Source organism: Ptychodera flava, chromosome 2 (assembly GCF_041260155.1).
Source record: "Ptychodera flava strain L36383 chromosome 2, AS_Pfla_20210202, whole genome shotgun sequence".
NCBI lineage: Eukaryota > Metazoa > Hemichordata > Enteropneusta > Ptychoderidae > Ptychodera > Ptychodera flava.
The window spans coordinates 45,614,150-45,626,909 of record NC_091929.1 but is presented as its reverse complement, the minus strand read 5'-3'; the positions used below and the strand labels follow the sequence as shown (position 1 = coordinate 45,626,909).

The 12,760-nt window shown below is 36.4% G+C and overlaps 1 protein-coding gene across 1 annotated transcript; it reads right to left on the bottom strand.

Annotated features, from left to right (window-relative positions):
- Positions 1 to 4,519: 4,519 nt before the first annotated feature.
- Positions 4,520 to 10,618, bottom strand: LOC139148768 (uncharacterized). Its single transcript, XM_070720226.1, has 6 exons — positions 10,485 to 10,618; positions 9,907 to 9,973; positions 8,863 to 9,048; positions 7,416 to 7,493; positions 6,195 to 6,332; positions 4,520 to 4,805 (listed from the first exon to the last, which is right to left on the bottom strand). The coding sequence occupies exons 1-6, from the start codon at positions 10,542 to 10,544 to the stop codon at positions 4,798 to 4,800; spliced, it is 537 nt and encodes a 178-aa protein (XP_070576327.1). The 5' UTR covers positions 10,545 to 10,618; the 3' UTR covers positions 4,520 to 4,797.
- Between the last annotated feature and the right edge of the window lie 2,142 nt (positions 10,619 to 12,760).

Genomic DNA, 12,760 nt, shown 5'->3' with positions numbered 1-12,760 from the left:
TTTAGGCTGCCTTTCTTATCTTGCTTGTCAGTGTGCTCTGTGAGGTAAAATTAACAGTTCACCTACACTACTTTCTTATATATATATAAACAGATTACTTCAAGTACAAAGTAATGAAATCTATTACTTAAGTTTCATGCATCTTGCAATCCTCAGATAGAGTGAAAGGATTACTAGCTCGACACTCTTACATATATGATCGGGACGAACCATTCTATTTGTAGGTAGTGTTAAAATTCGATAAATAATATTTTTTTGGTGGCGACATTTTGAAACCAACTCAGAGCGTTTGTTTAACAGTGTAGATTTGTCAGCATTGATAATATGCAGCTTTTCTGATATGCAAAGATTACATCGCTTGTTCATGTTAGAGTAGCTCAATGCTTTATCAATGATTGACCATGAAATGTCAAAGTCTTGTCCCATATTTCTTAAGTTCCATACATATTTTGATAACTCGGTGTCGTTTTTGTATCTCTCGTTGCGGAACGACTTCATGTGATTAGTGTAGCGCGTCTTGAAGGTGTTATCAGTGAGGCCGATGTAAACCCTCTCTCCGTTGCCCTCCGTTGATACGTTGGCCTTGTACACCACGCCTTTGACTTGACAGTTACCTTTCAAGGGGCATGCTGACTTAACCCTGCAATTGCAATCAGCTGGTTGGTCCTTACGCTGTTCTCCGGAGATTACCCTCTTATTGTGCGATTTGATTATACTTGCCATATTCCTCATACAGCTATAACTCACTTTAATTGTGTTTCTGTTGAAGATCTTGTGAAGTTTAGACCCCTTTGGAAAATATTTATCGACAAGTTGGAGAAATTTCCTGCCGATGTTTGTTTCCACGTTCTTGCTGAAAGGGGGGGTTGAACCACGTGATATGACGCTTCCTGTTATTGCTTCTCCTCGCTGATTGGTTGGTCTTGGTGAATTCAATTTGTTCGGTGTAGCCGCTTGCCTTTAGCGCTGTATTGTATCGCCCTTTATATTTATCAAAGATGCCCTTATCACTAGATATTGTTGAGATGCGTTTGCTTATTGCGTCAGGTATGTGATTAATAATGGTTGGCGGGTGATTAGACTGCTTATGGACATACATTGTTTGGTCGTTCGGTTTACGATACGGGTAGAACTTGCCGTCGTTCAGATTAAATGTCACATCCAAGAAGTTTGTAATCTTCTGGTTTGTCTCGATCGTGATTTTGATCGAAAATCACGATGCATGAAACTTAAGTAATAGATTTCATCACTTTGTACTTGAAGTAATCTGTTTATTTATAACGCTCTGCCTTTTGCATTGAGCACTGTAATTTCCCTCGAGGACATCTGTATACTTCAGTATATATATATATATATATATATATATATATATATATATATATATATATATATATATATATATATATATATATATATATATATGACCTACGCACTGAAACTTTCAAGCCTTTCACCAAACCAAACAACATCCCGCTATACGTCAACCACAGAAGCAACCACCCACCCTCCATAATCCGTAACATACCAGAATCCATCAACAAACGATTGACCAGCATATCATCAGACAAACAAACATTCAATTCAGCCATCACGCCATACCAAGATGCACTCAAAAAGAGCGGCTATGACCACCACTCACTTTCAAACCCGTACAACAACAGGAAAAACGCACAAGAACACGAAACATCATATGGTTCAACCCACCGTTTGACAATAGCGTCAACACCAACATCGGGCGCAAATTTCTACATTTAATCGACAAATGTTTCCGGCACGATCATCCACTCAGGAAGATATTCAACAGGAATACACTCAAACTAAGCTACAGCTGTATGCCGAACATGCAAAGTATTATCACTTCACATAACAAATCAGTACTTGCCAAAGAAATGGAAAACAAGAACACAACCGCCACCATCGCCAATAAAGAATGCAACTGCAGACAAAGAGCAAATGCCCATTGCCAGGAAAATGCCTCACCGAGGGCGTGGTTTACCAAGCAACGGTCACCAGAGAAGACAACAATACACACGCAACATACATCGGCTTGACGGAGACTCCATTCAAAACAAGATATAATAACCACATACTATCATTCCGCAACACAAAATACAGAAACAGCACCGAACTGAGCAAGCACATCTGGTCACTGAAAGATGCAAAGACAGAATACAGGATTGACTGGAAAATAATAAAGCAATGCAATCCATACTTCAACGTCACAAAAAAATGCAATCTGTGCCTCCACGAGAAATTCATACTCCTCAGATATCCAGAAATGTGCTCCCTCAACAATAGAAACGAATTAGTATCGACCAGCAGACACAGGAGAAAATTTCTCTTGTGCAGTCACTAATTATTCAACCTTTTGCAACAGGTGTCAACAAAAACAAACAATCGTTTCCCGCCCAAAGTTTCAGTCGATCACAGCCACCCGATGAGTGTAGGCGGCTCTGCAGCCTATACGAAACAAATTTGTAGTGGAAATGTAATATTTTAGATTATCCTGATCAACTCAGTTGTGTGTATATATATATATATATATATATATATATATATATATATATATATATATATATATATATATATATATATATATATATATATATATACAAATTCGTTGATTGCACATTTACCCTTACTGTTGTATTTGCGCCATTAATATACTGGTATGATATAATTTTATAATTTTGTCATAAGTTTATGCATTTCGCGAGTAAAAAAGCAAGGAAGCCTAGCAACAGGGCAGGAGCTACTGATGATAATGTTTTCAATATTCCTATACAATTTATCGAAAACATTTCTTAACTTGCTGTCTCCTTACAGCACGCTGAAATACACAATACTCAGTTAGTCGACAAAGCCTGTTTATATAAATATTAGACTAGTAACAATTAAGTCAGAGTCGGACTGAAAGTAATTTGTCAGTGAAAGAAAGCACAGGCTGCGTTGGCAAGCGGAATACTGGACAGTTAAACACGCTGTATGAATTGAACAATAATATTTTCGAAATTATCAAAGTTAATACAGCTACTGCCCTACTACGGGCAGTGTCACTGTCACTACACACCAGCAGTGACAGAGATAGCTCTGACTCTGATGTAGTTGAAGAAGAATTCGGGTGGGTAATATGACATGAAACATCTACTTGTACACAAGATCAGCCAGAGAGTAACACATAGAAGACTAGGGGACTAACAGTTACCATGGATTTTTGAATTCTGGCATATGAGAACAATCAAATATTAAAGGAAAATGGGGTCGGTTTTCTTGATTTTCTACAAATGTACCATAAAAGTCTCAGTTTCTCTCAAATCACTGCAAATCAATATATAAAACCATTTATTTCAAGTTCATGCAGTGAATGAAATTTTGACATCTCATCGTAAAGTAACACAAAAGTAAAACTTTGAATAGTAAAGACTCTAATTTTAGTTTAAAAAATATGAGACTGAATGGAATGAATATTTTATACCAAATTTTCCACTATTACACCCAAAATTGAGAGTTTGAGAAGTTTATTTGATGGAATATTTTAATGTTCCAGTATTGTCAATTTTGTAAAACTTTTTTATAGTAGCATCTTGGTCATATACATCTTGTAATTTTGAAAATAGTTTTGGTAGGTCACTGCGTTCAGTTTTTCACAATTTGGCAAAATGTACCCAGGAATTCACTTTTTGCGTATTTTCAAATGATCGTCATCTTGTGTGCTCTTCAGAAGGTGTCATTTACCTGTGAGAGGTGGATAAACTCAAGACGGATTAGATTGATAAATCCAAAAAATTCACTGACGCATTTAAAAATGATCATCTTTAAGAACTCCCCTTCGGAATATGGCTCTACAAACTGCTGCTAACAGGTAGTGTCGAACATCAGCGAGCAGAACTAAGCAATATATGTTTATTTTTTCTGTGCGTACATCTCTAATAAATACACGGCGATATGATAATTTGAAGAGGGGACTTCAAAAAGTTCGATAATATAGATGGGGGGACTTGAACATTTTCGATTATATTAAAGGGATGGGGTCTGAAAAAAATAAGATTTCGATCGCGATCCCTCCAGCCCCCCGCCCCGCAATCATTTGTGAACGCAGCATACATTGTTATATTGTTACCGATTTTGCAGATGTTCTTGCTCGAGAGCTGGTCTCCGCTTGAGACATCCTGGATTATTCCATTTAGTAGTTTTGAACCGCTGTCGTCATTTTTTAGCTTTATAATTTCTTGCCACTTTCGAATGATTGCTTAAAAGTGGAGTTTAGCTTTTGCAAATAGTTTCCAAAATCTCCATTTGTACAATGTATCATTCCATTCAGTATACACTAAGTATACATTCAGTATACACGTTTTTTTCTTTTACCAATCCTAGTCAATTCGGTGATGATGAAGAAGCAGAGGTTTGTTCCATCCATGTAAATTTCGTGATTTTTTAAAATTTGATTTCACACATACTATTCAATATTATAGATCATTTCTGCATGTGCGCAACAGCGATTGAGTCACGTCTCGAGTCAGAACATTTGTGCTATACGTCTTTAATACCTTGGCTTAAAAGAAACAGACATTGAATCAAAAGAAATTAAATAACGTCTGAAATGCACAAATGTTATCCTCTGTTATGGTTGATGACAAGTTCTAAGATTTAAACGATACTGAAGTGTTAGCTTTAAAAATCATTGTACGCTTCGAAACTCCGTCACAAGATGTTATGGTAACGGGCTATACTTGAAGGTGTTCAGAATACATAAAGTCTCAGCTTCTCACCAAGGTCTCCCGATGACTGCAAGATTTTTCATTTCTCTGAAAGAAAGCAGATTTTTAACATTTTACGGTAGATATCTCAACCCGTTAGCACATGTGCTGTAAAAAGAAGGAACGTGGCACAGCAACTTATGCATATCAACTCCTTACGCTAATATGATGTCAACACACATGCTACTGTGTCGTATTACATAAATGTACAAAGAAAAATCCATTTCCCTTGAAATTTAATGATTAGCTTGTGACAGTAGACCAGACAAGGCGAGGAATAAAGGGAACGGGGTGTAAGGCAGTTTTAGCTGTTGGGAAGGGGGAGCGAATATTGTGAATTGGAGGGAAAGCTTTTCAAAGCGTTCCAGGAGGCCATGAAAAGAGCTTTACTTCCACTTCCAACATGTTATCTTAAATTCTTTACATGTTATATTTATGTTTTGAAACAAAATATGAACCGTTGGTTATTTTTAAATAGGCTGGTGGTAGAACGCGCCTCGGGAAAAGTTATTCGGACTCTAAAACTTTTACAATACATTTTGGCCTACCACTTATTGGGGCTCAATTTGGAGCTTATTCAAATTAAGTTTCTATGTTCGTGTAAACTTAACATTCTATTTTTCAACATAGAGTTAACACGCGTACGACGGCCATCTTGCATTTTTAGTGTCGGGCCATACTGGTTAATTTATTTCTCTGGTACTACATTTTGCATGGTGATCCCTTGATTTCGATAGGGAGCGGTATAAAGTTTGCTTGAAGGAACTTTTGGACAAAAGTTTTAGTTTCGAACAGTGTACTGCCTTGAAGGGAAACGGTCGTCGGAACTGCGCCTGTGCAAGTTTCTTGTTTACAAACAATGTATTTCGTGCTTGATATCTAGATGCACCTCATTATCATAGCTGCAACATTTAAATTATACGATGTAGATTATAAGACACGTTTTAACTTATATCAATCACCATCGTACCTTTGACACAGTTTTTGCATTTGTCGTATGGTTCCCATACGATCGTTGAGTGCAGTTCCGACGACTGTAATTTTGTAAATTTGACATCTACACGTAACCCTAATCGCTGATACCTTCTAAAAATGGCTTACAAATTCTTTCATTATTTTTCCTCGGCGATCGATTAAAACCCCTGTCAAAGACTATCTCAGAGGTTCTCAAACAGAGCCGGGGCACATTGCTTGGATAGTATCGACAAAGACTGTTTTACGAAAAAGGTTTGGTCGGCAATCGAGGGCTCATATTTAATTAAACATGATTTCCTATGGGATAGTTTCAGTTATGGGAGAGGCAATGAATACGAGCATGAAAGTCATGGTAAAAGAAACAAAAAAGAAACAACAACGCAAATCGCTACATCTAATGATAATCAGATTGATAGAGAACGAAGGTATCTTTATTTTATACTGATGAGGGCAGTCTCTCACCTTCAGTCAGAAACCGATCTAGTATTTTTACTACACTGCCAATACCACAAACACATTCATCATCATCATTGCAGGCGTCATCGAGATCAACACAGCCATCTTCTACTTCAGCGCAAACAATTCCACCATCGCTACACACTGAAATACAATGAAGGAACGTGCATTTAACGGGGGAGTCTTCCTGCCAGTGTCTGTGCGTATGTGACCCACATAACGAGTATGTTGCTATGCACACCATATCCCGACATCCCTTGTGCATATCTAAAATTTTAAATTGGTCGAGGCTGTACTTAAATTGGTGACTATGGTCGAAGAAGCTCCATATAAACGAAGTGAAGAGACCAAAGTTCATTTGTTAAAGTCGTGGAGTAATTTGAAAGATACCGATCTGGTCATCAAGAGATGAATTTGCTTCACAGTGAGAAGGCATTCGTCGCCAATTTGTGGAAAGACGCAAAATATATCTTAAAGATAACCACGCAGCCGCAGACGAGACTACCCCCTCCCTTTAAATTGTTGAGTTGGATTTCTCGTAGTTGCAAGGTACATTAGGGTTCATGATTTTTTGACTCCCGTGTGGCTTTTAGGTTATGCAGTCGAACAGGAGATCTGAAAAATATTATTTTCATATTGACACAAAATTTTATACTGTTCAGAGTAAGATACAAAAATGAAATTACATCTTTTCAAGTTGAGCTTCTAGCTGAATTCGTGTTTTGTGTCAAAAAGATGTCAAAAAGATGAAACTTTGAGTCGAAAAGATGTCAAAAATTGATACACTTTTTCTATGTTCTTTCCTGAGTATTTATTTTGTCCTTAGTACAAATTTGTCAACAAAACAATATCAGTTGCATAAACATCTTAATGTGTTTTACAATGAGTTGTGATTTAGAGCACTATAGGTATTTACCGAAGCGTCTGGAGGCGTACAATTGTAGGAGTAACTATATCATTGATGTTATTTGTCTTTGGGTTTCGTGCATAAATGATTTATACAGCATCGGAGTTTGCCGTGTATCTGTACATAGTCTGTGATCGAAGGTGTTCGATTTGTTTGAACAAGGGTTCCGCTTGTCTTTATCTTTCCTTGCCATAGCAAAACGTGTTTCTCCAAAATGAGAGAAACTTTTCACGACAGAGATAAAGCGGTGTTGCCATCTACATGCAATACAAATGCTACAGTAAAGAACACTCGTATACTTGTCGTTGAGTTCTACTTACCATCAAAGCCCATGCTGAAGATTAAATTTGTGGCGACATATTTTTGGTATAGGCTTGCGCCCTTTAAATCAAGTGCACCTAGAATAAAAATTAAGAAATTTATCGGATTTAAGTGGTTCCAGTATTTGATAATTTGAATATAACATTTCAGAAAAATGCACTAGTGTATCGTATGTCAACGAAGCAGAGTTATAAACAACACGAACAGAAATAATCACTGTTGACTGAAACGAACTTGACACACTTTCTCCATAGTGTGTGAACGTTATTAATGTAGAATGCGCCTATTCGCAACCTCACCTTTTACACTATAATTTTGGTCCACTGCAAATGGGGTACTTTTTAAAGCTCTGAAGTAAATTAAGTTTTCACTTGTGTATTTTAGTGACAATAGAATATTTATTTTCTACAGAGATTGTGGTCATTTTGAATTTAATGAATCGGTAGATATCGCATAATGTTTCTTTGGTGCAGGTGTTTCTATGGTGACTTCTTACTGTCATTTTCCAAAGGAAAGTTTTAAAAGTTTCCTTGAAGAAAGCTTGAGCAAAAGATTGTTTTTCTATTACTATCTGAACATGTACTTAAGCATTATTTGCTAAAAAGTCATTTTTGTAAAGATTCGTTCAATGTTCATGTATTTGTTAACCAAAGATTAAATTATTGGTAGATTCACCTTTCAGCAAGACATGCTGTCGTCAAGTTGGTGCATATTAATGCAAATTTACGCAAATTATTCCGATTTCAAGGTTTCGTTTTTCTCCCGTTTTCAACATTTCAAACATATAACAGCATTCATGCTTGGTCACATTTCATTCCATAAATTCGTTTGGTAGGAAGAGTCATATGAATTTCCATTATCATGAAGTTTATAACTTTTTGGAATGCCTGGTTTTCAGTTCATGTCATTTCAAAAATTAGCATAGACAACGAAAAACAAACTGTGCTTTTGTTCTACATATTCTACTTTCAAATGAGATATTAAACCTTATGAAGTGGTGTCAAGTTTTTTTTAACTAAATTTATTTTTATTATCAACACCTAAAATGAGGCTTTCAGCCTGAAAATTTCTTCTCATCCTTTGAGTAAGCTAGTGCTACCTTACCGTGTAAAAGTTAAGATTCTCTGCTTTTTGAAAATATATAGTTCGAGGTTGTTGTCATGTCATCTTTAGAGAGACATTTTGCTTTGAAAAACTGTGAAGATAAACACATACAGTCACGTGTAAACTAAATATGCCCATATATGTTCAAAGGGCTTTCCTTGGTATTCAAAATGCCCATGTGAGGGCGTTTTTTTTTAAAAGCGGCCACCCGCTTAAAATCTGTGATTGGTTAGATTTTCTCTTTCCATGGTAACAGTGACAGTATACCTTTTTATGCCACGCAAACTTAGACATTACTTTCAATTTGAAACATGTAACATTTACATATGATTGAAACCTTACCTTTTTCCAGCACCTGCACTGTGGCATCCAAAGAGTTACAAACAGATGCAGCTCGGTCAGGATCGGAATCAATCGGTGTGCATTCGCTATTGCAAGTGCGCGTCCAGCACTCTTTGATCCCCATACAACCTGCTCCGCAGGACTCGGGTATTGAATCACAAAACATATGACCAGCGGTTGAACATCCTGAAAGAAAAGAATACATTCTTCATAAAAGTGCATTTGTATCCTTGCTTATGCCTTCATCATACGTTATATATGTCGATTTTGTATCGAAATGATTTGAAACAAATATAAAAATATGATACATTCTTTAGGAGACAATTACACATTTTCTTAAGCACATTTGGTTATAATTTGGTTATATACCATCATGTTGTGTTAGCAGTATCCATTCTATTTGCAAAAACAGCACACCTCTTAAGGTAGAACGCGCCTCGATGACAGATATTCGAACTTTCAAACTTTTTCAATTCTTTTCTGATCTACTATTTGTAAGGGTTCATTTTGAAGCCCTTTGAGAAAGAAACACTTTTACCGTCTTAGTTTTTTGAAAATAGAAAATTTTATTTTTCTTCATAGAGTTAACAAAGGGATGCAGCCATTTCGGTAAATCTTGGGTAATTTGTTTCTCTAGTACAAAAATTTGCACGATGACACCCCACCCCCCCCCCCCCCCGATTTTTATTCTTGATTTTGAAAGAGAATGGTTGAAAGATTCCTTGATGAGGAAAACTTAAGCGAAAGTTTAATTTGTATAATTTACTTTCGAGGCGCATACTACCTTAAGTTCACTGAGTACTCCTGTCTTGCACTCAACATGACGTATGCTCTAGATTAGCGTGGTATTGGAGGTTTAAACACAAATAGCCGACTTGTGAAACAATGCTATATTACAGTCCTTTACTTTCTAGTTTCTCAACAAATCCTAATGGCCTGAGTATAATCTAGTGTTTTAGATTTCAAACCAGAAGTCTGTACTGTCAATCTGAGGGAACGAAGCGTTTCATACTAAAAATGTGTGAAAATTGGTACATTACTTACTTTGATCCTCGCGCTGGAAACCTTGAATCATATTCGCCATTTCTGTTTCACTGATCTTGATGAGGTCCTTGGAGAAGTAAAAATTTGTATAAAATGAGATCAAATCTATACCGTGATAAAGAGCTGGTGCCTGGTTGAGTGATGTGTTCCCGACTACATTCCAAACTAAGCTGGGACCGTACAGAGGATTGCGATTTGTAATGTTCTTATATTACCATAAGATAATTTCCAGATTATTTCCGATAGTATCAACAATGCAGCCGAATTCTGGGGCAAACGTTACGGTTTGTAACCAGGAACGTGTAACAATTATGTATGAAGTAAAAATGCAAAATGAAAACGATCTAAAGACACAGAAACAAATGAAACTGTCTACATATACCGAACAACTTCACTACCTGTTCGCTAAATTTGAACACATGAGTTACCATGTCACATATGAATAAAAGTTGTGTCATAAAGTTTTCCATTGCTTATGAAGTACATCTTAGAACTACCAATATTTCAAAGTGTGCGAAAATAGCCGTTAGGTCTTTTCTTTAGAAAAACTAAGGAACTGGCTTACGTGCAGTACTTACAGCATTGATGCTAAACCCCATCGTGGCAAAAATGATGACGACTACTGCTAGACGAAACATGGTGACTGTTCTGACGGTTGCTCCCTTCAGATCTGTATGAAAGGTCCGTACGTATGATTTGGCATTTAAGGCAAAGGATGACATCTAATTGGTGTCATTGACTACTATCAGATGATCATTGGGTAAATTAAAATATTGAGTTCACCAATGACCGATAAAGAGCGGTAAATTTTCCCCTGTATAATTTGTATGAAAATTTTGTACCGGCTCTGGGAAATACAGAATGAAATTTTCGGTTGTAGTAAGAGAAAGAACGAGACATCGAAAAGAATTGCAAAATGTTATCGACATGTAAGCATTTTCTAAATACCAATTTTAGTGGGTCAATTTACGTGTGTGTTAACAGCTGTTTATTTGAAAGATATAAGCCTTGTCTATTTGTATCATAAATTCCTAACAGTTACCTTTTTTGTTGCATGCCATACCGAGTAATTAATTAACTACACAATTCTTTAGCTCTTGACACCACTGAGACTATAGTTACCTCTTTCAAATACACAGATATCTTCGCCTACAAAATATATCGTGTTTACATTTATTTTGTTCTATTTTGAGTATTTGTTGTTCATTAACCACCAACAAAGTCGATGCACCTATAGTTGAAAGAGTTTAAAATGACCAATGTCTGTGACAGCAAATGTTGCTCTTGTCAAATACAGAATACAGTAGACTCCTCAGGAAATGCATTTAGAGTTGCAATCTGCCGATGTATATGCCATATGTCAGGGTTTTTTTAAATTACCAGTCCCAGATTAAAACAATCAACAGATCAGGAAATAGAGTTTTAATGTTTTCATTAAAATGTCTACATGTTATATCCGACATGGCTTTCCCCAAATGAGCTATTTCGCTTTGATGCACAACTGATACGATGAAACATGATTAATGAGACACGTGTAATACAGAAATGTACACTGTTCGACAAATTGTTTCTCCAAAGTCAGACACATGTCAAATAACTTTCCATCTAATAAGGATTTATTTTGAGACTGTGATCTTGTCAAATACTAATATGCAATAAAAACTCTGTATTGAGAAGTGAAATGAGAGAGAGAGAAGTTATATAGACTTTTCCTGCCAGACAGTATCACTTCCCCACTAACCAAGTCAGTAAAAAGCGGTATTGAGCCAAAACATGACGTATTTTAACCCACTTGGCTTGGTCTATTCTAGCATCTTTAGTAAAAAAAAATCAAGTTTACAGTATTTATGTTTTCAACAGCCTTCAAATGTACAGTATTATGTTAAAATACACCATATGGAATATGTTGTGTTTCATTAATTTTAACCATCTTGACCTGGTGGTGAAATATGGACTTGGCAGGAAAAGGGTTAAGTTAGTATGCACCTCGAAAGTGAAAGACTTAAACTTTTGCTCAAACTTTCCACAATGAAATTTTCAACCATTCTCTCAACAAATCAACAGTAAAAATCGGGGGTCACCGTGCAAAGTTTTGAACTAGCGAAACAAATTACCCAACATTTTTGATATTTGAAGTTCAAAATGGCCGTTATTCCTGTGTTAAATATAAGGGTGAAATATTAAATTTTGGATTTTTGAGAACTAACACGGTGAAAGTCTTTTTTCTTCAAGGGCTTTAAAAAAGCCCCCACAAGTGGTAGATCGGAGAAGAATTGTAGAAATTTGAGAGGCCGATAGTCTGTCCCCGAGGTGCGAGCTACCTTAAAGATCTCACACAATGCACAGCTTGCATTTTAAGTTCAAGCCTTTAAGTTTTCTTGATGAGGTATGCAAGGCACTCTAGCAATTAAACCATGAGTTTGTGTCACAACCGTATACCCAAATGCAAACCGACTGGTACAAATCGAGACGTCCCTTGACGCATATTGGATCAAACTATGAGGAACACATTCAAGATTCTTTACGTTTCAACCTGCCCACATCTCGATAATCGGAGAAGCAATCGTGGTAGTGAACTGTGCTATCGTGTCGCCCAAAACTAAAACATTCCATTGTGTTTTATGCACTCTGCAATTATTTTAGATGTGGGGGAATTTTGATATATAGCAAACAGTCAAGCTTGTCACATTTGAGATTGCAACCCTAAATTTTGCATTTAGAGTAGCAATCTACTAAATATATGCCATATCTCAGGGTTTCTTAATACCAGACACAGATTATAATAATCAACAGATCAGGAAATTGAGTTTTAATATTTACAATAAAACGTCCACATGTTATATCCGACATGGCT

Coding starts and splice junctions, on each gene's coding strand:
- LOC139148768 (XM_070720226.1), bottom strand. CDS start 10,544: ATGTTTCGTCTAGCAGTAGTCGTCATCATTTTTGCCACGATGGGGTTT. Junction 9,049..9,906: donor TTTCCAGCGCGAGGATCAAA/GTAAGTAATGTA, acceptor CTTTTCTTTCAG/GATGTTCAACCGCTGGTCAT. Junction 6,333..7,415: donor CTTCAGCATGGGCTTTGATG/GTAAGTAGAACT, acceptor ATTGTATTTCAG/TGTGTAGCGATGGTGGAATT.